Source organism: Suricata suricatta, chromosome 10 (genome assembly GCF_006229205.1).
Source record: "Suricata suricatta isolate VVHF042 chromosome 10, meerkat_22Aug2017_6uvM2_HiC, whole genome shotgun sequence".
Taxonomy (NCBI): domain Eukaryota; kingdom Metazoa; phylum Chordata; class Mammalia; order Carnivora; family Herpestidae; genus Suricata; species Suricata suricatta.
The window spans coordinates 89,811,411-89,838,008 of record NC_043709.1 but is presented as its reverse complement, the minus strand read 5'-3'; the positions used below and the strand labels follow the sequence as shown (position 1 = coordinate 89,838,008).

General features: G+C 39.8%; 1 protein-coding gene across 5 annotated transcripts; it reads left to right on the top strand.

Moving 5' to 3' along the window:
* Positions 1-223: 223 nt before the first annotated feature.
* MGST1 (microsomal glutathione S-transferase 1) lies at positions 224-20,636 on the top strand. 5 transcript variants are annotated; one of them, XM_029955256.1, is made up of 5 exons: positions 333-469; positions 2,651-2,829; positions 7,386-7,533; positions 9,555-9,649; positions 20,021-20,636. In XM_029955256.1, exons 3-5 carry the CDS (start codon positions 7,408-7,410, stop codon positions 20,265-20,267), a joined length of 468 nt encoding a protein of 155 aa, XP_029811116.1. In that variant the 5' UTR covers positions 333-469; positions 2,651-2,829; positions 7,386-7,407; the 3' UTR covers positions 20,268-20,636. The 5 variants fall into 5 exon arrangements, with proteins under 5 accessions (XP_029811119.1, XP_029811116.1, XP_029811120.1 ...); XM_029955259.1 differs by lacking the exons at positions 333-469; positions 2,651-2,829 and adding an exon at positions 224-309; XM_029955260.1 differs by lacking the exon at positions 2,651-2,829 and having other exon boundaries at positions 7,393-7,533.
* The last annotated feature ends 5,962 nt before the right edge of the window (positions 20,637-26,598 follow it).

Here is a 26,598-nt window from a genome sequence, read left to right as displayed (position 1 = left end):
CAGATTTGTGGGTTTTTTTTTTTGCCCCCCTCCCCGAGATTTCAATCTTCTCTAAAGCTTTTCAAGCTTTCAAAACGCAACAGTAAAACTTTTAAAAACTGTTTTCAGCTACGTAAGAGTCACCCGCCTTTTCCTTGCTTTCCACTCCCACCCTGGAAAACTCGGAGGAGACAGAGCTCCTATACTAACCGCTCACATCCCCGCCCCGCGGAACGGAGGACACAGCGCGGGGAGAAGCGCGGGGAGCGCCCAGCGGAAGAGGTCCCACCGGGGAACCGGCGGGGGCGGCTCCTCCCGCACAAAAATCAGGTGATTGGGGGAGGTGCCTCGCCCGGCTGGGAACCTCCTTAGGCGGCCGGAGCGCGAGCACCAGGAAATTAGCAGAGTGCGCGGGGCGCCTCCCTGCTGTCCCGCCTGCCGGTGCTGTGAACGCGCCGCGGTGGCCGCGCGACCCTCCCGCTGGGGACAGGTTTGTGGCTGGATTCCTACTGGGATTCATCGTAGGTGCAGGGGAGGAGGGGCGGAAGTAAAGGGCACCGAGATGGGGTGGGGCAGGGGCATTGCAGGAGGCGGTGTGGGCCGGAGAGGTCTTTGCCCGCGTGCAACTTCTTTGCTCCACGCCCTGCTCCGCGCTGGCTTTTCACTCCCTCACCGCTGAAAGGGAGTGAGTTCCCGCAGCCGTGTAGGTGAGGCTTCCCCCGGTGTCAAGCTGCGGGAAGGAAACTCGAGAGAGTCTTTCTTGCGTTTACGTGGTGAGTAACCACGTTTTATTCTCAAGTCAGAGGAGCGCGCCCTTTGGAACTTTGGGGGATTAAAAAGGAGGTGCAAGCTGTAGCCCTTAGAAGAAAGGCGCTACAGTTTAAGCAAAGTCTGGTCACCCTAAGGGTGATTCCTGCAGCTTTGGGCCAAGGTGGCTTTCCCACCTCCGGAAATACCGGAAAAACTTGCCCCTCGTGGTTCTCTTTCAAAGACGAGAGGAACATCAGCAGGTTTAGTGATGATAAGATAACAACAATGGCCACAGCAGCAGCAAAGTGCAGGAGGACGTGGGTTAAACTTTGTGATATTAGAGGCAGCCCCCCAGCCTGGAGGCGGAGGCGGAAGCCAAGGGAAACTCTTGTCTGGGAGTTAAGGCCTCAGACATTATACCTATCGCTGGACTGGGGCAGTGGAGAGCAGGGTGTGTGAAAATCTGCTATCTCCTTGTTTTCCTTTAAAATAGTCCTAGGGGCCCCTGGGTGGCTCAGTCGGTTAAGTGTCTGGCTTCGGCTCAGGTCCTGATCTCGCAGTTTGGTGAGTTCGAGCCCCGCGTCGGGCTCTGTGCTGACAGCTAGCTCAGAGCCTGGGGCCTGCTTCAGATTCTGTGTCTCCCCCTCTCTCTCTGACCCTCCCTGCTCATGCTGTGTGTGTGTGTCTCTCTCTCTCAAAAGCAAATAAAACATTAAGAAAAAGATTAAAATTGTCCCAAAGCCTCTTGGTAGCTGGGCAGTCTTGTCTTTTCTCCTTTGCCTTCTGTTTTCTCTCTGAGGGAATGCCCAGTGGGTTGTAATCAAGCGTTGTCTAGGCAGATGGAAACTTCCCCCGACCCTCAGGTTACAGACTTTCAGCCATTTAGGACTAGAGTACTCAGGGCCTTAGATTGCCTGCATCCCAAGCTACACACACTTTTTGCCTCCCCTGACGGCTTCCTGTCCTGGGAGTTAGGGTAGTAATAGGGTTTGCAGTCCTGTGCTGTTTCCAAAGTGAGAGGACTATGTGCGTTGACCATCTTTAGTCATTCTTTATAATGACAAAGAGTCCAAATTTGAATATTGCTCTCTGTGGCAGACAAGTACAGTTTTTCTAAGGGTTTGTTTGAGAGCGGACTTTATTAATCACTGAGGCTGGGAAGGGAGGTCAGCCTTACCCCCCAGATCCTCCCCCTCCCCCGCATTTTCCTCCAGGTGCCTGGGTTCTGAAGTAGAGAATGCCCTGGCTGCAGCCACCTCAACCCGTTCAGGAAATTCTAGAATTGATAACCAGCAAAAAGGCCATTGAATTATCTTTTTTCTTTATCGTGTGGTAGCATTCTATTTGTTTTAGAAGATGTGAAATTGCAGAGTCATGCCTCTGGCGATGTGTGCCCAGAGTTTTTGTGTGTTTCACAATATTGATGTTGTAAGGCCACCATAAAGAAGAACTTTGTCCTTTTTGGCAAAAGCCGGTAAAGAGAAGAGGAATAGTCCACAGTTGAGAGATAAAGACTCAACTGTAATAGATACGGTGGGGGTAGGCAGGGTGCTGGGTGAGGAGGCCAAGATAGGAAGGTGAGATTGGACAGCAAAAGACCCCCAGAAAACCAGAGTATCCAGAATTCCTAGCCTTGATGGTGGAGAGCCCCGGAGCTGAACACTTGAGAAAACTGGATTCTAGTCTTGGTCTCTCTACTGTGAATATGGGTCAGATTACTCACTCTACCTCTCCAGGCCTCAATTTCCTTTTCCTTAGAGGCAGAGATAATTATTACTTGTTCCAACTATCTTAGAGTTTTCTAGATCAAGTGAGATCATGTGAAGGCTTTTTGAAAACTCTAAAATTTAATCTCCTCAGGACCTAGGACGGTGCCAGCATAGGAACTTAACTTACCACATGCTTATGTGTCGCTCACTAGGTCCCAGTGCTTCTCCTATCCAGCACTAACCAGGCCCGACCCTGCTTGGCTTCCGAGAGCAGACGAGATCGGGCGCGTGCAGGGTGGTCCCAGTGCTTTTCTCAGCTCTTTATACTTTTCATCTGATCCTCACAAGAATCCTGTGAGGAAGCGAGTATTAACCTCATTATACGGGTAAGGTGAGTAAATCTCTGAGAAGTTAAATCCCAACCGTGAGTGGCAGAATGAAAGTCACCTGGACTCTAGTCTAGCTCCAGACTGTGCTGACCACAGCACAGCCGTGAGATCATGACCGGAGCCGAAATCAAGAGTCGGATGCTTAAGGAACTGAGCCCCCCAGGTGCCCCATAATATTTTATTTTCCATAATTCATAACCAACGTGCATGTTTTGTCTTTTCTGAGATGATTTGTACTTCACTCCTAGAATACTCAAAACACCTAACATTTTACTGTCTTAATTATGAGTACTACTACACTGTTCTCCTCTTTCCTGGCAGCCTTTTCTAGTGAAAAAACGTTCAGTAATTGCCTTTTGACTGCAGTGCCCAGCCATGATGCAGACTCAAGGCAACTTACGGACAAATCAGCTTTGAAAAAAAGTCTGGCCCAGCATCCTATTATTCCATGCTATAAATCACTTCTCTGTTGTGTAATGTCTTACCTTCATTATTCCTCACCTGGCCCTCAGGTCTCTGAGAGGTGGTTTGTGGTGTGAAATCAGAGGCTTAGCATTGGCCTGTTACCCCACACCACAGACCAAAGAAGTCTACCTTCTCGGTGTTGGAAAAACTTCGTGCAAGGTGCACTTTCAGTGCGGTGTTCTCATTTAAAGAAAAAACCCATGTTGCCCTTTTCCTAAAACTGCTGGCATCTTTGTGTGCTTTTACCACCAGCTGGTCTGGAAAGCTTCAATTTTTCTCAAAAAAATTGTTTTTAATGTTTATTTATTTTTGAGAGACAGTGTGAGCAGGGGAGGGGCAGCGAGAGGGAGACACAGAATCTGAAGCAGGCTCCAGGCTCCGAGCTGTCAGCACAGAGCCTGATGGGGGACTCGAAGCCATGAGCTGGGAGACCATGACCTGAGCCGAAGTCGGACACTTAACAGACTGAGCCCCCAGGCGCGCCTCTACTTTTCCAATACCAATCTTCACAAAGGGAAAACCATTCTCTAGGCTTTTATTACACTGCTGAATACGTTTCATTTTGCAGACATTTGTAGAGACCTACAGAAACTGTTTTAGTTGTAAAATTGTTGTTAAATAAACTTTTCTTAATTAAAAAAATTTTTTTAATGTTTATTTATTTTTTGAGAGAGATACAGAGACAGAGCATGAGTAAGAGAAGGACAGAGAGAAGGAGACACACACAGAATCCGCAGAAGGAGGCTCTAGTCTCTGAGCTGTCAGCACAGAGCCTGATGCAGGGCTCGAACTCATGAACTGTGAGATTGTGACCTGAGCCAAAGTCAGTCGCTTATCTTACTAAGCCACCCAGGCACCCCTTAATTTTTTTTTAATTAACATTCCTGCTGTGTGTCTTCAGATCTCTGTCCAGAGGCCTAGGGATCCCTTGTTAAGCTAATGACATGAACTCTGAAGGATAGTGCAGTGTATTCATGACTCCCTCCCCACCCCCACCCCCACTACTAGAACAGGAGAAGATATGTTCAATGGCACTAAAAGTGTTATCTTGCACCAAGAGCCTCTATAATATTCTGTGCTTTCAAGACTACTGACTTGTGGAGGTGGATTCCTTTAGCATATGCATTTGGTTTTGTTTTTTAAATGGGGACAGTTTCTGTTTGCTTAAATCCAAAGTACATTTTCAGTCTACCTTGTAAAATAAGGGTTACTTGAGAAGCTTTGATTTCTTTATCTGAAAAATGGGAATGATAATACCTACCCTATGGCATCATTGGAAGAAGAAACAAGGTGATAGATGTAAGGTGTGCCTGCAGGCCTAGCCACAGAGCAGGCGTTCAGTGTTAGTTGAATGAGAATTAAGCAGTTTGCAGTCTCTTTTAAATTTTTTAATGTTTATTTTTGAGAGAGATAGAAAGACAGTACAAGCAGAGAGAGAGGGAGAGAGAGAGAATCCCAAGCAGACTCCAGGTTCTAAGCTGTCAGCACAGAGCCCCACACAGGGCCCAAACTCGTGAACCATGAGATCATGACCTGAGCTGCAGGCGGATGCTTAACGGACTGAGCCACCCCGGCACCCCAGCTGTTTGCAGTCTCTTGAAAGGGACAGTACAGTATAGTTAGTGTACGAGATATGAGTCACAGGCGTGGGTTTGTGTCCTAGATTGGCTGCTTAACATCTTGGATTCACATTTTCTTTATCTGTAAAATGGATATAGTTATGAGGACTGTAATAGTATATAGTTACAAAGATTAAATAATGCATATAAAGCAGTACATGGCAGAGTTGGACACTTAGTGAGTTCTTATAAAATGAAGCATATATGGGGCTCCTGGGTGGCTCAGTCGGTTAAGCATCTGACTTCAGCTCAGGTCATGACCTCACCGTCTGTGGGTTCGAGCCCCGTATCAGGCTCTGTGCTGCCAGCTCGGAGCCTGGGCCCTGCTTCAGATCCTGTGTCTCCCTCTCTCTCTCTGCCCCTCCCCCACTCGCTCTCTGTCTCTGTCCCTCTCAAAATAAAATAAAGACATTAAAAAAATAAAAATAAAATTAGGCGTATATGTATGTTGTTTCTGGCACACTGACAGCATCGTATAGACACGAGTATAGAAAGAGATCTAGGTTTATACATTATTGGTAGATGGATAGAAGGATCAGAGTTTGATAGATGTCACTCTAATAAAATTGCGTACGGGGTTGTGTTTTAAAGGCAGGAATGGACATTGTGTACAAGACATGGCACTACATGCTAAGCACGGATATGAGAAAAGAGGAGTGTTTATGTGGAAGAGAAAGAAGCAGCAGATAGCAGAGCTGAGAATAGAACGAGAGGACGATAAACAGAATAGCTACAGGGCGCCTGGGTGGCTCAGTCAGTTAAGCATCCGACTTTAGCTCAGGTGATGATCTCACAGTTCATGAGTTCAAGCCCCACATCGAGCTCTGTGTTGACAGTTCGGAGCCTGGAGCCTGCTTCTGATTCTGTGTCTCCCTCTCTCTCTGCCCCTCCCCTTCTCACGTTTGGTGTCTCTCCATCTCTCAAAAATAAATGTTAAAAAATTTTAAAACAAAACAAACAAACAAACAAAAGAATGGCTACCAGACAGGGTAGGGAATTTAAATTTGGAACTTTACATGCCACCCACTTGGACTTTAGTATCACTGGTCTATCTTAGCTTCCTTTCTGAGTACATTCCTAATTATACTTTCAACTCCAGACAGATAGTTACATTCACTGGAATGTGAAGTAACCTGAAGTGTTATATAAAGATAATCTTTCTGGGGCGCCTGGGTGGCTCAATCAGTTGAACGTTCAGCTTTGGCTCAGGTCATGATCTCACCGTTCGGTTCATGAGTTCGAGCCCCACGTCGTGCTCTCTGCTGTCACTGAAGATCCTCTGTCCCCCTCTTTCTTTGCCCTTCACCACTTGTGGGTTTGCTCTCTCTCTCAAAAAGAAAATAAAAAAATTAAATTAAATAAAAAAATTAAAGATAATCTTCCTTTTCTTATTCCTTCTATGAAAGTACCATCAATGCCAATTCCTTACTTTGCATGTGACTAGCATTTTGTTTCTAATGTCTTGCTTCTTCTTCACTTGTGTTGGTATTGATGATGACTATAATCGGGCTGATAATGATGATCATAACGATATAATAAACTTTACTGAGGGTGTTTCATGGGCCAGGATAAGTGCTAAGTATATTCCATATGCCATCTCAATTAAATCCTGGCAACAAACCAGCAAATTAGGAGCTATTATTATTGCCATCACATAAATGAGTAAATTTAGTTACAGAGAGGCTGAACCCTAACCCTAACCAAAGTAAATACCAAATGGTGGGCCTAGAATTCAAATCTTGTAGCCTGGGATTGTAAACACTATTGAAATGACAAAGAGCTATGAGCTGGGTTTCTGAAGCAGGACATATATTAGAATTTAGGCATTCTGGATCAAACATTAATATTGCTACTATGTATATAATCTGATGTTTCAAATGAGATCAGTCCATGTACTCTGGTCTTTTGGGTCCAGCTTGTGATTTATCTTGATGCAAAAATATGATTTTAGTCTCTTCATAGCATTTTGCCCATTTATCTTTGCTTCTCATACCCCTACATTTTCATTGTCACTCCATGCCTGTTTGACACCTTTAAGCGTAATGTTACAGAACTAGAAAAAAAAAGATACTGTTTATTTTTCAATTGAAAAAAAGATTTCTTTTTAAAAATATTTTTTATGTCTATTTCATTTAGAGAGACAGAGACAGAGAGTGAGCGGGGGAGGGGCAGAGAGAGAGGGAGACACAGAATCTGAAGCAGGCTCTCCAGGCTCTGAGCTGTCAGCACAGAGCCCCGACGCAGGGCTCAAACCCACAAACCGTGAGATCATGACCTGAGCTGAAGTTGGATGCTTAACTGACTGAGCCACCCAGGCACCCCGGAAAAAGATGATGTCTTCTGTGAATAAAAACCCAAGATATTTTTAAAGAACAGTATAGCTAATGCTGCAATGTGAAAACATCAAGTGACTGTCAAGTTATTTGGGGGGTATTTATGTCTGCTTTTCCTATCCTGTCTAAAATCTTTTTAAGATTCCAGACCAACATTGAAAAAATGGTTGAACTCACTGAGCTAATGAAAAATGAAGTATTCATGGCCTTTGCTTCCTATACGACAATTATTCTTTCAAAAATGATGTTTATGAGCACTGCAACTGCATTCTTTAGATTGACAAGAAAGGTAAGACATTTGGGGTGTGATATTTTCCTTTAAGAGTTGAATTTTTAGAAAAGAATTTTCTTAATTTACTTTTTTTCTTGTTTTGTTTTTGGTAAAGCCCAATGGCACATTGTTTAATGTTGCAAATGAATGATGCAGTCATTTGTTACAGATGCATCTGATATATTTATGGAACAAGTACTTTCTCCTGGAAACTACTAAGTGGTTCTTTTCATCGCGGCTTTTACTTTGTGTCATGCTGCTTAGTATATAAGATTCTTTGAGTATCAAAGTTTTAAAGGAAACGTTCTGATTTTGCAGTTAGTTTTGCCCACTAGAGTTTAGAAAATAGTCATTTTCCAGAGAGTTAACTGACGTTTTCAGTTCTATGACTGGTGAAGGATATACTTTTGGGGACAGAATTAAGTTTTTCTGATTGTCAAGAGTCTTTTATGACTGGGACAAGGCATTTGAATTGTGTGTAGTTCCAACTTCTTAAGTGGATGCTATTTCTGCCCAGCATTATAAGAATGTGATTTTTTTCCCCTAAAATGGAAGATTGGGGAAGGTGGTAGGAAGATTTAGGAACATATATCCTGTACCCAAGCAGAGTTTCTAACACAGTAAGCGGGTTAGAGCAAAGCTGCCTTGACAAAGTTCAGCTGGTTTCATTGGTGTCGTCCCTCATCAGCAAGTACTTCCTGGAAACCACCTGTTTCTCTCAGTGCCTGTCCTGAGTTTTTGTCCTCCAGAAACTTGCTTTTGTCCAGAGCTTACAGTCATCCAAGTGTTAAGGCAGCAAGCAGTAAAGTGGCTGCCTACTACCGGCTCCACAGTGTCTTCTAGAAACATAGTAGCACGCAGCATAGAAAGGTTCCTGGTCTTGTAAGAAAAGGAGAAGGGAACTCAGATTTGTGGAACGCCAGTGATATGTACCAGGCACCTGTGGTGCTCTTTGTATGTGCGAAATCATAGGCTCATTTTACGTAAATGTTCATATTATCACATGAGATGAAGGTTGGTCCCCCCATTTTATAGATGAGGAACTGAAGATCAGAGATGTTATGCACCAATAAAGGGTGATGCTGCGATTCTAATTCAGATGGGTGTAAACTCAAATCTCATGCACTTTCCATTGTAATGCATTTATTTACTTATTTGAAACATATTTGTTGAACATCTAGTGTGTGTCCGACAGAGCTGACCGCAAGGGCTGATCCTGTGTCATGTCCTTTTTCATCAGTTCTCTGCAACATCTTAATCAGAAATAAATGCTTATGTCGTATTAAGAAAAGTATAATATTTATGGATTTCTAAGCTTAAATTAGGCTAATTTTGTAGTTCGTGTTTTTCCTTACTATAAATTATTAAGCAGTGGCACATACTTAAATATTTCTTAAATGCATTTTTCAAGTTTCAAGGGATGGGGAAATCATATCAAAGAGCATAATCATTACAGGAAGGAATAAATGAACATATGCCCTAGAACATGCACTTGGTATTTATAGGAATGCAATTCAACCTCTTATATTTCACTATATTAGTCAACCTAAAGTGTTAATTCAGCAAAAGAAAAGAGACACATATCCTAACAAAGTACAAAATGTATTTCCTGCCCCTATGCTTTCTTGCTTGTTCTCTAGCCTTCTTGGCTAGGAAACATGACTTTTGTATGAGCCAGTCAGTTGGAAATGTTAATACCCTTGAGAGAAATTGTATCACCGTAATAATAGTCAGTGATGACTTAAAATTATGCTCTCTTTCCCCTTTTTGGTTCCTTTGTGCTATTTTTAAACATTGGTTTTTATTTAAGTTCCTATTTATGCTTTTCCTTAAAAAACTTTTTGGACTGTTAATAAAAGTGGAGATTTAAAGTATAGACCCTTCTCTGTGCTTGAGCTCCGAATTTTCTTTTCCTAAGGGCCGGTCTGGATGCCGGTATTTCTTCTGTTAAAATGCAAATAACTTATCAGGTAGAATACTCCCCTGCTATTTAGTATTTAAACAAAGTTGTCTTTTTTTTTTCTTGGTATTTGGAATAGGCTTTTGCCAACCCAGAAGACTGTGCAAACTTTGGCAAAGGAGAAAATGCCAAGAAATATCTACGAACAGATGACAAAGTGGAACGTGTGCGAAGGTAAACTATTTTATCAAAGAATTTTGGTCAAGGAGGTCAGTGAGATGTTGGGGGCAGAAGAAGGGGCGAAGTCAGTCATCATATATAGTCCATATAATAATTAGTGAAAATTAGGATGTAGAAGTCTCCAGCTCTCACTGCAATTGTACACATTGCTAATTTCCTACTTTGTTGGGGTTAGTGACTTTGTTCTGTGTAGGGAGTTTTCAAAAGTAGTTACAGGTAGGAGGTAAAATGTGGATGGTAGATTCTTGTAGTTTTGTCATCTTTCTCTAGAGGTGAGAGTGTCAGCTTGTGTGAAGGGTGAAGAAACTTTTGCATAAGACTCAAAATGTGGGTGGACGACTCAGTCGGTTAAGTGCCCGACTCAATTTTGGCTCAGGTCATGATTTCATGGTTCTTGAGATTGAGTCCCATGTTGGGCTTTGTGCTGACAGCTTTGAGCCTACTTGGGATTCTCTCTCTCTCTGTCTCTCTCTCTCTCTCTCTCTCTCTCCCCCTGTCTCTCTGGCCCTCCTCCTTTCATGCACACTCACTCACTCTCTCGCTCACTCTCAAAATAGATAAATAAAAATTGCAAAAAATAAGACTCACAATATGAACACGGGAAATCTTGCCCTTCTTTCTCTTTCTCCCTTGTAGGTATTATGTTTAATGCACTGAGAATTCAATAAACAATGAAAAGCAATAAGCCAAGATACCATTCACACAGGTTCCTAATAATATAATTAATAGACTTTTCAAAAAACTACATTGAATTCTAGTTCTAAAGGTATATTTCTTAATGTTTGCCATAAAGTCGTATAAATTGCAAACTTTTTTCATCTTTACTGAACTGTAATTGACAAAATTATAAGGCATTTAAAGTGCACAGCATCATGATTTGATCGATATACATTGTGAAGGGTTTATCCCCACCGAGTTCATTAATACATCCGTCACCTGCACATTTACCATCCTCTTTGTTTTTTGTGAGAACATTTAAGTTCTACTCTCGGCAAATTTCAATTATACAATACAGTGTCATTAACTATAGTCACCATGTTAACGCTTTAGGTCCACAGACCTTTTTCATCTTATACCTGAAATTTTGTACCCTTTTACCAACCTGCCCTTAGTTCCCCCCAGCACTTGGCAACCAGTTTTCTACTCTGTTTCTATGAGTTTGACCTCTTTTTCCTGTCTTTTAGATTCCTTATATAAGTGATACCATACAACATTTGCCTTTCTCTACTACTTTATTGTACTTAGCATAGTGTCCTCTGGGTTCATCCATGTTGCTGCACTTAACAGGATTTACCTCTTTTTTTTTAAGGGTGAATAATCTTCCATTGCATTCATATGCCACATTTTCTTTATCCATTCTTCTGTCAAGGGACACTTAGGGTGTTTCTATATCTTGGCCGTGTGAATGCTGCAGTGAACATGGGAGTGCAGATATCCCTTTGGAATAATAGTTTCTTTCTTTTTGGATGTTTGTCTATAAGTGGAATTGCTGGATCATCTGGCTAGAACCTCCATACTGGTTTCCATCGTGGCTGCACCAGTTTGCGTTCCCACCAGCAGTGTTCCCTTTTTTCCCGCATCCTCGCCAGCATTTGCCGTCTCTTGTCTTTTTGATAATAGCCATCCTAACACAGGTTAGGTTAATCAAAACTATTGCTAGCCAATGGTTTTGGATGTCTTCTTTAGACGAAAATGACTATTTAGGTACTTGCTCATTTATTAATGGGATTATTACTGCTATAGAGTTGTGTAAGTTCCTTGTATATTTTGGATATTAACCACCTATCAGATTTGTGGTTTGCAAATATTTTTTCCTGTTCCATAGAGTGTCTTTCCGTTTTGATGGTGGCTTCCTTTGCTGAGGAAAAGCTTTTTGGTTTGATATAGACCCATGTGTTTCTTTTTGCTTTTGTTGTCTTTGCTTTTGGTGTCAAATCCAAAAAAAATTATTTCCAAAATCAATGTCCTGGAGCTTATCTTCTGCGTTTTCTTCCAGGAGTTTTATGGTTTTAGGTATTACATTCAAGTATTTAATTTATTTTGAGTTGACTTTTGTGTATAGTATAAAATGGGGTCATGTTTCATTCTTTTGCATGTGGATATCCAGTTTTCCTAACACAGCTTATTGACGAGACTATATTTTCTTATTGTATATTATTGGCTGTTTTGTCCAAAATGAATTGACTACAAATGCATGGGTTTATTTCTGTCCCATTGATCTGTATGGCTGCTTTTATGACAGTACCATTACCATTTGATTATTATAGCTTTGTAATATAGTTTGAAATGAAGAATTTTTGCCTCTAGCCCTATACTTCTTTCTCAAAAGTGTTTTAGATTATTCAGATCTTTGTGGTTTCATCCAAACTTTAGGATTATTTTTCTATTTCTCTAAAAAAATGCCATTGGGATTTTGAGAGGGAGTTCACTGAATCTGTAGATTGCCTGAAATAGTATGGACACTTTAACAATATCCGTTTTTCCAGTCTATGAGCACAGAAGTCTTTCCATTCCTTTGTGTTTTCTTCAGTTTTTTTTTTTTATCAATGTCTTATAGTTTCCAATTATAGATCTTCCACTTCCTTCGTTAAACTTATTCTTAAGTTTTTTATTCTTTTATGTTTATTTATTATTGTAACAGAGAGAAACAGAGCATAAGTGGAGGATAGGTAGAGAGAGAGGGAGACACAGAATCTGAAGCAGGCTCCAGGCTCTGAACTGTCAGCACAGAGCCCGACGTGGGGCTTGAACCCACAGATTGTGAGATCATGACCTGAGCTGAAGTTGGACACTTAACTGACTGAGCCACACAGGCGCCCCTTAAATATTTTATTCTTTTTGGTGCAATTGTAAGTTGAATTGTTTTTAAAATTTTTCTTTCTGATAGTTCATTGTTAGTGTATAAAAATGCAGTGATTCCTGCATATTTATTTTATATCCTACAGCTTTACTGAATTCATTTATTAGTTTTAATAGTTACTTAGTGGAATGGGGGGATATAATATCATGTCATCTGCAGATAGAGACAATTTTACTTCTTTCCTTCCAATGTGGATTTTTATTTTCTATTCTTGACTAATTACTCTGACTAGTACTTCCTCAGTATGCTTAATAAAAGTGGTGAGAAGGAGCATCCTTATCTTCTTTCTGAGCTTAGAGGAAAACTTTCAGCTTTTCATGATGTATGGTGTCAGCCATGGGATTGTCATATGTGGCCTTCATTATGTTGAAGTACGTTCCTTCTATGTCCAATTTGTTCAGAGTCTCTACATGAAGGAATTTTGAATTTTGTCAAATGCGTTTCTGTGTCTCTTGAGATGAAAATATGATTTTTATCCTTCTTGTTAATGTGGTTTTCACTTATGGATGTTGAACCATCCTTGCATCTCTGGATTAAATCTCATTTGTTAATGGTTATGATTTTTTAAATCCTTTTAATTTCACTGTTGAATTTGGTTTGTTAATATTTTGGTGAGAATTTTCCTACCTATGTTCATCAGGATATTGACCTGTGATTTTCTTTTCTTGTACTGTCCTTCTCTGGCTTTGGCATCAGGGTAATGCTAGCCTTGTAAAATGAGTTTAGAAGTTTTCTTTCTTCTTCTACTATTTTGGAAGAGTTTGAGAAGGATTGGTATTAATTCTTCTTTAATTGATTGGTAGAATCAAGCAGTAAAGTCACCTGACCCTGGATTTCTTCATTGGAGGTTTTGATGACCGAGTTAGTCTCATTTCTAGTAATTGGTTTGCTCAGATTTTCTATTTCTTCATGTCTTGGTATGTTGTATGTTTCTAGGAATTTGTCCATTTCTTCCAGGTTGTCTAATTTGTTGGTGTCTAATTGTTCATACTAGTCTCCTTTGTATTTCTCTGGTATCAGTTGGAATGTCTCCACTTTCGATTTTAATTTTATTTATTTGCATCCTTCCTCATTTTTTCTCGTTAAATCTAAAGGTTTATCTATTTTACTTTCTTGAAAAATCAGTTCTTCATTTCATTGGCTTTTTCTATTATCTTTTTAACCTACATTTCATTTATTTCCATTATGATCTTTGTTATTTCCTTCTTCTAACTTTGGGGTTAGTTTATTTTCCTTTTTTTCTTGTTTCTTGAGGTGTGAAGGTAGGTTGTTTATTTGATATCTTTTTCTTCATATAGGTGTTTATCACTACAAACTTCCTAGAACTGCTTTTGCTGTACCCATTTGCAGTTTGATGTTTTCTGTTTCATCTTCATTTGTCTCAAGATATTCTTTGATGTCTCTTGATTTCTCCTTTAACCCCTTGGTTGTTTAGTAGTATATTGTTTAATCTCATATATTTGTGAATTTTTCAGTTTTTTTTCTTGGAACTGATTTCTAGTTTAGTACAGTTATGATTAGAATTGGTGCTTGATATGATTTCCTACTTCTTAAATTTATTAAGTCTTGTTTTTTGGCCTACCATATGATCTGTCCTGGAGAATGTTCTGTGTATATTTGAGAAGAATGTGTATTCTGTTGCTGTTGAGTGTTGTGTTTTTTAACAGTCTTTGAAGGTTCATCTGAGCTAATGTATAGAATTTAAGTCCAGTGTTTTCCTCTTGATTTTCTGTCTGGATAATCTGTTCATTATTATTTTTTAAATTTTATTGTGGAGGAGGCAGAGAGAGAGGGCGAGAAAGAATACCAAGCTGATATAGATGAGCTTGACACAGAGCTTAAACCCACAAACTGTGAGATCATGATCTGAGCCAAAAATCAGGAGTCAGATGCTTAATCGACTGAGCCATCCAGGTGCCCCTCGATGAAACATCCATTGTTGAAACTGGGGTATTAAAGCCCCCTACTGTGATTATTATATTGTCATCTCTCTCTTTAGGTCTGTTAATATTTGCTTTATATATTTAGGGGCCCCTATGATAGGTGTATAAATATTTACTAGTGTTACATCCTCTGGATGAATTGACCTCCTCCATCATTATATAATGGGTTTCTTTGTCTTTTGTTACAGTCTTTAGCTTAGGCCTGCTTTTTCTGCTTTCTTTTGTGTTCCATATTCATGGAATATCATTTTCCATCCCTTCACTTTAAGCCTACTTAAACTGAAACTTTCAGTGTCCTTAAAGCAGAAATGAGTCTCTTGTAGGTAGTGTATAGATGGAGCTTGGTTTTTTATCCATTTATTTGGTGTCTTTTGTTATAGTTATTTTTGCTACTTTCCTCTTTTAGTCTTTATATTAGTTATGTGATTTACCCACCATCATTACATTAGTTTTTGAATTTAACTATATTTGTTTTTACTGATGAGTTTTATACATTCATATGTTTTCTTCTTACTGTCCTGTTTCTAATTACTGTCGTGTTTCAGCTTAAAGAACATCCTTTAACATTTCTAGCTGTTTTTCTGGTGATGAACACTTTCAGCTTTTATTTGGAAAACGCTTTATCTCTCCTTCAATTCTGAAGGACAACTTTGTCAGGTAGAGGATTCTGACTGGCAGGCCTTTTGTTTTGTTTTTGGTTTTTCCTTTTAAGACCCTAGAACATATCATCCCACTCCCTTCTGCCTTGTAGTTTCTGGTAAAAAATATTCTGATGTCTTATAGGGTTCCTTTGTACAAAACAAACTGCTTTTCTCTTGTTGCTTTTAACATTCTCTCCTGCCTTTAACTTTTGATAATTTAATTATAATGTTTGTTGGTGCGAGTCTCTTTGGATTCATATTTTTTGGTACCTTCTGAAGTTCCTGCATCTGGATGTCTGTGTCTTTCACCAGGTTAAGGAAGGTGTTCAACATTATTTTTTTGGCTAAGCTTTCTGCCGCCTTTTCATCCTCTTTTACTTCTGGGACCTCCATAATAAACAAATAAACAAACAAAGAAACAAACAAATAAATATTAATCTTTTTGATGATATTTCATAAGCTCCATAATTTATATTTACTTGTTTTCATTATTTTTTTTTGTGCCTATAATTGGCTGAATTCCAGTGCTATGTCTTCAAGTTAACTGATCCTTTCTTCTAATTGATCTAGTCTATTGTTGAACAACCCTACTGAATTTTTAAATTCATTTATTATATTCTTCTGTTTTGTGATTTCTTTTGAGCACTTTTTAATATTTTCTATTTCTGTTGTAAATCCTGACTTTAGTGAGCATATTATGACCATTATTTTGAACTATTTATTAAGTAAATATACTTATTTATGTTTTTAAAAATTTTATTGATTTTTGAGAGACAGAGAGACAGAGGAGCAGAGAGAGAGAGACACAGAATCCAAAGCAGGCTCCAGGCTCTGAGCTATCAGCACAGAGCGTGATGCAGGGCATGAACCCATGAACCGTGAGATCATGACCTGAGTCAGAGTCAGACATTTAACCGACTGCGCTACCCAGGCTCCCCTATTTCTGTTTTATTAAGATCTGTTCCTGTAGAGTTATCTTGTCCTTTGGTTTGAAACATATTACTCTGTTTCTTTTTTGTTTGTTTGTTTTCCTTGGCACTGTGTTGGTCTCTGTGCATTAGACAAAACCACCAGTCCTCCTAGTCTTGACAGAGTGGTCTCATGTAGGAAATGGACCTTGTCAATTATCCTGGCCTGAGCCCTGGTTTTCTCTCAGACCTTTGTGATTGTCTAAGCTGCCATCTTTGTTTTTACTGCTCCCAGTAGTTCAAGGTGTGCCAAGATTTGTCAGGTATTCAAAGGGAGGATCACAGTCAACATTTAAATGTAGGCTAATTGGAAGCTGGACATTTAAGTAGCAGCTGGGAAAGTATGTAGTTATGCCCCTTCTAGGGAGATACTGGGATCTGGGCATTTCTGTCAACTCCCTCTGTGCTGGGCCTGCGTATAGCCATGTGGACGGATAGTCGCAGTGACTGCTTGAACTTGTGGAGAACTGATTCTTTGCTGTATTTTGTGGAACTCATGACTGTTAGTGCTGACCAGGGCCGGGTGATCCAGGGACCCATCCTTAGGGCTGCAGCCATAAAGGTTGGAGTGCCTACATGTGTATAAGCTCCTTCCAGGGAGATACTGGTGACTGGGATCAAGCTAAAGAGAGAAGGCCAAGGAGGCATCTGCCAGTTTCTCTGGTTTCTACGAAGGATCGAAGACCAACCCTAGATACAAGCATGCTGATATGTAGGCAGTAGATTTCAAAGTATGCAGGTGCATACCTTTAAGGGAAAGACTGGGAGAATGACAGTTTTGCCCGCTCCCTCTGTGCTGACACACACGTTTTGTACATTCCGTAACAACTTCTCTTTAATTTGCTGCAAGTCTTGTGGGTCTTGGGGATGCAGTCCTCATTGATTTTTAAGAGCTAGGTATTTCAGGGGTCCCGTCTTCGGGTGGGAGTCTCAAATGTTTGGGCACCAAATGTGAAGTATAAACCCACTGCTCCTCAGGAAGAAGCTTGGAGCTGGAAGTTCCCTCTCAGTGTGTGACACACAGCTAGGGGCAGGGTTTACAGCGAGATTGTGTCTCAGCCTTAAATATGAATATCACTCAATGTCTAGGAGTCTCTTAGCTGGCTTCTGGATTCATTCAGAGGTAGTTACATTGTGTGGAGCTCTACATTTGATGTGGCTGCAGAGGGGAGGGGGTTCAGGGGCTCCTGTGTCACCATCTTGGCTGTTCCTTTACCCCCCCAGAATTTTTATTGTTGTTATATATCAATTTCTCATTTAGTGTATTTTTTCCTTTTTTATTTTTAATGTTTATTTATTTTTGACAGAGAGAGAGAGAGAGAGTGAGCGAGCATGAGCAGGGGAGAGGCAGAGAAAGAGGGAGACATGGAATATGAAGCCGGCTCCAGGCTCTGAGCTGTTAGCACAGAGCCTGACGTGGGGCTCAAACTCACAATCCATGAAATCATGACCTGAGTTGAAGTCAGATGCTTAACTGACTGAGCCACCCAGGTGCCCCACATTTAGTATTTTCTAATGCTCATGCACACATGGTGCAATTTTAGTCACATTTCAAAGAATAGGTAAAATATATGAAATTAAAGAAACAGTGAACTGCTTTCATAGGCATACTTAAACATATAGATATTTCGTTTTGTGGTGAATAGTTAAGGTAGGAAACATCATGAGTGTATTTGATGGCACTATTTCAATTTGGTGAATATAAATAGTGAAGTGGATACTGAAATAAGAAAAATTTACTCCTGTAATTCAGGTATCAGCTGGACCTCTAGTCCCTTTAAGATCTAGATCATATTTGCATTATCACTGTTTTGATTCCCCCTGAAAGTCCGAAACCCCCCCAAGATTAAGTCCCTGTCAGTCTGATTCCTACATTTGTGCATCTGTCCATTGTCTACATCTGTGAGGGTGGTGTAAAGTTGGCTGTCTCCTCAACTTTCCACAGACCAGCTGAGACATGTGGATAAAATAGACTTGACTAAACTGAGTCACGTTACAGCAGCACAAACACTTCAGGTTGTAGGTGAGTCAGAGCTCTGACGGTGTCCTTCGGCGGGCTCTGCCTGGGAAGCTGCCCGGTACCGTCTCTACGTCAGACAGCGCCCAGCCTTACATCATTTGGCAGGCTCCTTTTTTGCCTCATGCACTCTCTTGCTCGACCAGTACCGAGATTAAATTCACATTTTTGCTTATGCAAAAATTCAATCCCAAGTTATTTATTAAACAGGAGTGTTTTCCTTCTAAGAAGTCTGTGCTAGATGGCTTGAATAAAATTTAGCTTCTGCTTCATTTAGTTATGTATTTGTTAAATTAGCAGTCTTGCTGAGTAAATCAACCAGTCTTAAAAATGGACTGTGCCAAGAATATAGATCTAAAATAGTTCCAGGACAAAATATCAATATGAAAATTTCAAATTGTATCAGAAATTGTATTATGGTGAAAAAGAATAAACATTAGAAAAGGTGAGTAAAGCTTTGTGGAGTTACCAAAACCACCAAAAAGATATTAAGCAGTGTGAAACTTTGTCTTTACCCTTTGTACCTTCCTTCTAGAGAAGGTAATCACATCCATGATGCTAATCATGACCCGATGTCCAGGACTTGAAAGTGATAACAATTAGACTCTCAATAGCATTAGTAAGTTTGAAGGGAAGATCCACATGTGTGTGAAAGCTTAACAAAAGATATTTTATTACGAGATTTTAGATCCTTCTCCACGCTCCCTTTTCATTCCCACCCCCCATGATCATTGTACTTCTAGAGGAGAAAGCCAGTATTGAAGCTGATCTTTCTAGTCAGGCTGTGAATAACCATTGACCCTAGTTCTGAGAGGAGCCAGTGTCCTTAGAGATGCAGCGACTGTGGGAACAGCGCCCACTGGTGGTCAGACACTGGGTTTTCAGTGTGGCGACAGGAGAAAGTCTCCAAGAAAGACTGTCCTGTTTCCAGTTTAATTTTTGAGACCTTATTAACCCAGCAAAAGTTTTCTAGTAACAGTTCACCATTGGAGATACTTTTCAGATGAAGAGTTTCCAGAATCTCCCCATTTCATTTTTAACCTATTCTATGTAAAGCTATTTCTCTTAGTACATACCGATGGCAGGGACTGAATGGGGCTACAAATGAAGTGAAATGAAGGGTGCTTTCAGTATGCAATACTGAGAACATTAATACATACACCATATGGGACAAATAATTAAAAACATAAAGTAATATGTGTTGGAAATGTTAAGATAAAAGGCTTAAAGTAAGTTACTTGCATTTTGGACAGACAGAAATCAGTGATGATTAGAAAACATGTTACATATGTATCTATTTAATGCTATCTCACTATGTTCTGGAAAGAATTTGAGACCATATATACGTTCAATACAACAAGATAAAAGGAAAGTTGCAAGGTAATCAAGGCAGCTGGAGAAATACAAGGAACCGTTCAAAAGGAAAAGAAGGAAGGCTTGAGTTTGGTATATAGGGAAATAGAGATGTTTAGAATGTACTACTTTCAAAGGCAGAGTCTACCCTTTCCCTAAGAGTGCGTAGTGGAGCCGAGGTGATACACATTGGGGATTCTGCCAAAGGACTGATACATAGGTTAGGAGTTGAACTAGTTGACTTCCCTTCTGGCCCCAATGCATGAACAAAGCGTTCACTGAGAGATTATTGTGTGCGTATCGCTGTCATTTCTTCTCTTCAGATACTAGAAAAGAGCCTTAAGACTGGTATTCCTGAAAGTGCAATGTCTCTTCGTTATTATGTTGCAATACACTAAAAATAGAAACAAAAGTAATGACATTGTAAATAAAAGTCAAATGGTTAAAGAGCAAGGCAATTGAAACAAAAATAAAATAAATATGCATTTTTATAGATCCATTCATATTATACTTAGTTTTAGAAGAGATGGAAAAATGAATATGTCTACTGATTTTGAAGTTCGTTTTATACTATTTCCCACAGAGCTCACCTGAATGACCTTGAAAATATTGTGCCATTTCTTGGTATTGGCCTTCTCTACTCCTTGAGTGGTCCAGACCTCTCTACAGCCATCCTGCACTTCAGACTCTTTGTTGGCGCACGGATCTACCACACAGTCGCGTATTTGATACCCCTTCCCCAGCCAAATCGTGCTTTGGCTTTTTTTCTTGGATATGGAGTTACTTTTTCAATGGCTTACAGGTTGTTGAAGAGTAGATTGTACCTGTAAGGAGAATCCTACAACTCATCATCCAGTTGCTTTCTAAGAATTCTGTACTTCCAGTTTCTAATGAATACTTTTTTCCCCTTAGATTTTAAGTGGGAGGGGCGCAGAGAAACTAAGATGGGACACACAGTCTGAATATTAACATCACAAGTACCCTTTACTCTTATACTTGTGCTGAAATTGTAATATAATTCTTAAGTCTTTCGATTTCCTCTTTAAGTGCCTTGTTAGAAATTCAGATTATAATTTGTAACATTCATTCAACATTTAAAATTTTAAATCTGTAAAAAGGGTTAGTGCATGTATGACACACCTGTATTGCAGTATTGCTAAAATAGGCCTACGAAATAAAGAATTTGAAGAATCATTTTATTTGGTTTAATGTTTCCCCACTTTATATTTTCACATACAAAAAACTTTATTTTATTTTGAGAGACAGAGCAGAGAGCGAGTGGGGGAGGGGCAGAGAGAGAGAGGAAGACACGGAATCTGAGGAGGCTCCAGGCTCTGAGCTGTCGGCACAGAGCCCGATGCAGGGCTTGAACTCACAGACTGTGAGATCATGACCTGAGCCGAAGTCGGATGTTTAACCGACTGAGCCATCCAGGCGCCCCTATATTTTCAAAATTTTAAACCTACAAGACAGTGGAAAAGTAGCACAATGTTCCTTTATGTATCTTTCACCCAGGTTTACCAACTGTTAACATTTTTCTTACTTGTTTTCACTCTGTCACTCAGTGTTTTTTCTAAATCATTTCAAAGTAAGTTGCAGAATCATGTTACTTCACTTCTAAATACTTGAACATGTATCTCCAATGAATAAGACAATCTCCAAATAAGTGTGTATCATTATCACACACAAATTTAACATTAATATAATAATATTACATAAAATTCATATCTAAATTTCCCTGATTTTCCTAATAATATCCTTTATAACTGCTATAGTTTGATTCAGAAACCAAATGATGCAGCATTTTGTTATTGTTACTATTTAGTTTTCAATAAAATTAAAGAGTTCTTTAATTTTCTTTTTTTTGGTCTTTAATAACAATGACTTTATTTTGAGGGGTATATGCTGATTGTTTTCCAGAATGAACCTTAATCTGGCTTTATTTTGTCTGTTGTTTTCTTGTTCTTAGATTCAGATTAAACGTTGTTGGTGATGTTGTGTCTTTCACATGACAGCCTATCAATAGGCATAGGATGTCAGTTTGTCCTGTTATTGGTGGTGTTGAGTTCGATCAACTTAATAAAGTTGTGTTGACCATATTTGTCCATTGTAAAGATATCTTTTTATTTTTGTAATCATACGTGGGGCTAAATTGACATTGTGCAAATCCTGTTTTCCTATAAATTTTTACCCACTGTGTTTAGCATTCTAATAATGCTCAGTTTGGTCCACATAAAAATATTAATATATAAATATAAAAATTCATGAAATATGTATAAGTATACCACATATAAACGCATAAATCCACACAGAATTAGATTTTAAATGTGTACTTAAACCCTTACAATAAAGGATGAACTTCTAAATTATCAAGATTGCTCTTGCCACTAAATTTATATTATTAGTTTTGCTATTTCTTGATTAATCTCAATTTTAAATACATATTTCTTAAAACGTGCTTTTAGTGGCTCTCATCATTGTTAACTTAGGTTTGCCACACAAGATAAAGTCATTGTGTAGTATTTTAGGTCTCAAAATTTGAGCAGCTCTTAATTAAGTACATAAACAGAAACTGTTGGCCTATGGAGAATTCTGTACAAGTTTCTTTTCCCTTTTTTTCCTATTTAAAAGCAGCTTGTGCATTGCATGGGTCTTGGCTTCAGAAAAGCTTATGGTGTAATTAATGGAAAAGTCCATGAGCTTAGAAGTGAAAAGCCCAAAGTTCAAGGATTGGATCTACCTGCATAAACACACACACACACACACACACACACACACACACACACACTCCTGACTCTTTGGATTTGGATAACCTATTTACCCTGTCTGAGCTGCATTTTCCTCAAACTTTTTGTGAGTTTTTTTTAAAGGTCCAATGATCTGTGTGTGTAAAGCACATAAAAAAAAGTACTTTCTAAACAATAAAGTGTCCATGTGAAAAAGTAATCTATCAGGCATAATGATTCAGTTGACGTTTTCCTTGCTTCATGTGAGATCTTTAACCTTGGTCACTCTTCTCATCATTTCCTTATAATTTCTAGTTCCCTTGTAATGCTTCTCAGAGTAGTAGCTGAGGAGACTGTGCTTATCATAATGGTTACCCATTCAGTTACTAATGTTTGATGCCCATCACTAGACAACTGTCAGGGCCAAAAAGAGGCATTTAAGTTTTATATTCTCAGAGGTATAAGAACTATGTGTATGTGCAGAACATACTTAAGAAAAAATGAAAACACCCAGAGATAACCTACTTCATTTAATTCCCAAGTTTGGATAATAGTTGTAAAGACAATTTAATTTCTTTAATTAAAATTTTTTAAAATGTTTATTTTTGAGAGAGCGAGAGCGAGAGAGCACAGGGCAGGGGCAGAGACACGGAAACTGAAGCAGACTCTGGGTTCAGAGCTGTCAGCACAGAGCCGAACACGGGGCTTGAAGTCATGAGCTGCGAGATTGACCTGACACTTAACCGACTGAGCCACCCAGGCGCCCCCGTAAAGACAGTTTTAAATGATTTCTAACTCTTCCCTTACAAGAGAAGCTGTAGATGTTGGGTGATTCACTAGTGGAATCGTTGTTGTGGGTTTTTTTAAAATATTTATTTAGTTTTGAGAAAGAGTGCAAGATGGGGAGGGACAGAGAGAGAAGGAGACAGAAGATCCAAAGCCCGATGCAGGGATCGAATTCACAAACCATGAGAGGGTCGGCTTTAGCTCAAGTGGTTACTTCGCGTCTGGTTGTTCACGAAGTTTACGAGGTGAACCAAAGGAGGAGGGTCCATCCCCTGACCACGTAGGCGCCCCAGTGGAACTGTTTTAATGGAAGCAGTTAGATGAAGAGGACGAATACTTGCTGGTCTAGTCTCTCCTGTACCATGGATTCCCCACCTGACCACATGACACGCTGGGCTTTACAGCAAAGTCTGTGCAGTGAGTAACTCACCTGTGATCGGACACACATGGAGAAGAGAGTGCACAGTTTACACTCAAACTGTTATGTGTGAGCGGTATGCTGGATATGTTCATGTTTCTGCCACCTAATTGGACCTCTGAAAGTGAGGATTGTGTTTTATTTATTTTTGTGTATGTGTTCTCATTCATGTACACAGAATGCATACAAACATTGACACCCACACACATCATATTCGCAAACCCCACATCACACTCACACAGCCAGTGCCAGCACCTTCACTAGTATGAATCGTAGGTATCATCACGGATACTTAGTGACTAGGTAACATGTTACTTCTTCAAGCTTCACTATCTTCCTTCACTCATGCCTTGCTCTCCCTTCGCCTATACCTTAAAACAACTCGATGGTAAGTCATGATCCTTCTGCAGAAATCAGAAGATATTATCTGTAATTCTTATAGATGTAATATGTAGGGCACTGACGGGAGTTTTGTTGGAGAGGATGCAGTGACTCTCAAATGAGGGTGGAGGGTGGGCATGTTTCATGAAAATCTCTATAGCTGGCATCTATACACACAACTGTGTATATATATTGAATCTATATTGTTTAGGACGTAAGCCCTATTGTTTTATCTTATGATATTACATAGTCTTCATAGCAAGTGGGAGTATCTATTTATAAAATGTACTAATCAATGTCGAATGAAGGAGTCCCTCTGTTTTGAAGGCCCAGACATTTGCTCTTTCAGGGCATAGGTGCCATTAGGTCCTGAGAGGCAGAGTTATAAGAACCAAAATATAAATGAGATCACAGTGTAAACCAGAATGGCGAGGAATTCAGCGAAAGTTGGTCTTATAAATGTTCCATGTTCTGGTGGTCTGAATCCCAGGGACCAGTCCACTGTGCCTCCATGGTCAAGGTAACGTAGAAGCTAAAATCATGACCAGAAAGCCTCTGTTGATTTTCTCCGAGGAAGTGCTGCCAGAAGTACTAAGGTTATTCCACGGCCCAGCACTCTACACATTGTAAGGTAGGCAGGCCTGTGTGGCAAACAAACAAACAAAAAACAAAAACAATGAAACCCAAAATAATACAAAAAATAAAAAACAAAAAACCGTACTTGGTTGGCATGGATTTAGACCCAAGAGAGGTAGATGAATCAAATGTTAAATGGCATAAGACTAAAATAATCTGATACATCCATTTAAAAATAGAGATGATACTTTTTTGCATGGACCTCAAGCATATTGTAGTATAGAGGTGGAATTTAAGGAAAGGTATTAAGCAGGTTGTGTTGTAGCCTATGAACAAGTAATAAATTGTATCATTTATCTTGAATGTATCATAGATAAGCTGCTATATAACGATTGCCACTTCAGATAGCTGTGAAATTAGGTGATTAACTTTGTTACTTAACCTTCTAGTTTCTGTATAAGTCTAATTACATGAAATAGAAGTTGGGGTTCTGATTTTTTACTTTGCTTATCCATTTGGAATGTCATTGTAACTACTGTATTGTAAATGATGGAAAATAATTGCATATGTTAAAAAATAGTGTTATATTCTAAAAAAATAAAATAAATAAAGTTACAAAAAAATAAATAAAAATAGAGATCATCTCATGAATGGGATTGAAAATACTCATAGTCCACTGGGTACAGCACATCCATCTCTACACTTGGAACAGCCTTGCAAGTGGGGACTAGCAAGACTAAGTCTGATGATGTGAACAACCTGGTGCTTAGCCAGGTACAGTCACCCCATGTCTTTGCCTTCTTCTTTTCCTGTTTCCTTAGCGATCCGATCCCTCTCCTGACTGAGCGTCTACCTCTTGAGTCTTAATGAGCTGGAAGCTAATGACTTACACCTATGCTATGTTCAGCCAGGAGATTAACTGTCAAAAATTAATTGGACAACCTTTGGTTCCTCGTAGGGGAACCTCCAGAAACACCTAAGCACTGTTGGCAGCTACCTGCCCGTTCTAACCTTCCAAGACTCTAAGGCCAGATGTTTCCCCAGGAGGTGTGGAGAAGGGCATGGAGTTTCTGGTGCCTAGAGCATTAAACTGTAGGACAGAGAGACTCTAGGGAATCCAGGGAATCCTGCATGGGTTGTATAAGCCATTCAGCTGAAGGGTCTATTTTATAAATACAAAAATAAAATAAAAAAATTTTTGAGATGTATAGGTGCATCACACTGACTCTTCTTGAAGGCAGTTGGTGAGACATGAGGCAATTTGCCTTGGGAGTCTCCACAATCCGTTTAGAAATGGCGGCACAAAGGTTCCGTGATCATCTCCCCCCTGCCAGCCTGAAATGTCAGCCCAGTGGGAAGCTGATAGGTGTTCCTGCTATCAGCAGAAGCAGCACCTCTACAGTGTGTCTTCCGGAGTACTTTATTCACTCTATATCCTGTGTAAACTGTTGGATTTGACAAGGAGGAGTTGTCAAAGGCAGACTACTGGGAAGGGGCTATGTTGGGTTGAATTTGGCACCAATCTCTCACACTTGACAGCTCAAGTACAAGATTGTGGATGAGCTATAGAACCTATGAGCCCCCTCAGTCAGCGTGCAGAGGCCCGAAGTCGCATTTAATTCAGAACGCTGTGACAGCCCTGCATAAAATCGGAGCAGTAAAATGGAGAAATAGGAGCTCTGTGCAAGAGTGGGCTATTTAAGTTATTTCCTTTTACTGGAGTTTTGGAAAATATGAACCAGGACAATATAGACTATGATACACCACGAGGAGATCAGTGTTAGCCATGTAAGGAAAATAATCCAAACTTGAAGCCAGAGTGACATGATGTGATTTTTAATAGCTAAAAGCTAAAAGGGGAAGCAATGAAGAGTTTGAAGCTGCCTAAAATTCTCATTTTTAGGCTAAATTGTATATATCTTTATCTTTATCTCCACATAAACAAAACAAGAGAAAGAGAGAGAGAGAAGTAAAGGACTGAAGCAGTTTTGTATAGTGAATAGAACACTGGATTTGAAAACATCTAAGTCTTGACTCTGACACTTCCTGGCTGCCCAAGATAATGACCTAGGTATTTAACCTCCTTAAGTCCCATCCTTAATTCTAAAATGGCAAAATTAATACTTTACCTACAGTATGAATAATCTTCTGCCACAATAATTCTGTGTAACAAATCACCCATGACTCAGGGGCTTTGCAAATGATTCTGCAGGCTGAGCTGATGCTGGCTGGGTTGCTCATGTGTCTGCTGTAAGCTACGCATTGGCAAGGCAG

Coding starts and splice junctions, on each gene's coding strand:
- MGST1 (XM_029955259.1), top strand. CDS start 7,408: ATGGTTGAACTCACTGAGCTAATGAAAAATGAAGTATTCATGGCCTTT. Junction 7,534..9,554: donor TCTTTAGATTGACAAGAAAG/GTAAGACATTTG, acceptor TATTTGGAATAG/GCTTTTGCCAACCCAGAAGA. Junction 9,650..20,020: donor AAAGTGGAACGTGTGCGAAG/GTAAACTATTTT, acceptor TATTTCCCACAG/AGCTCACCTGAATGACCTTG.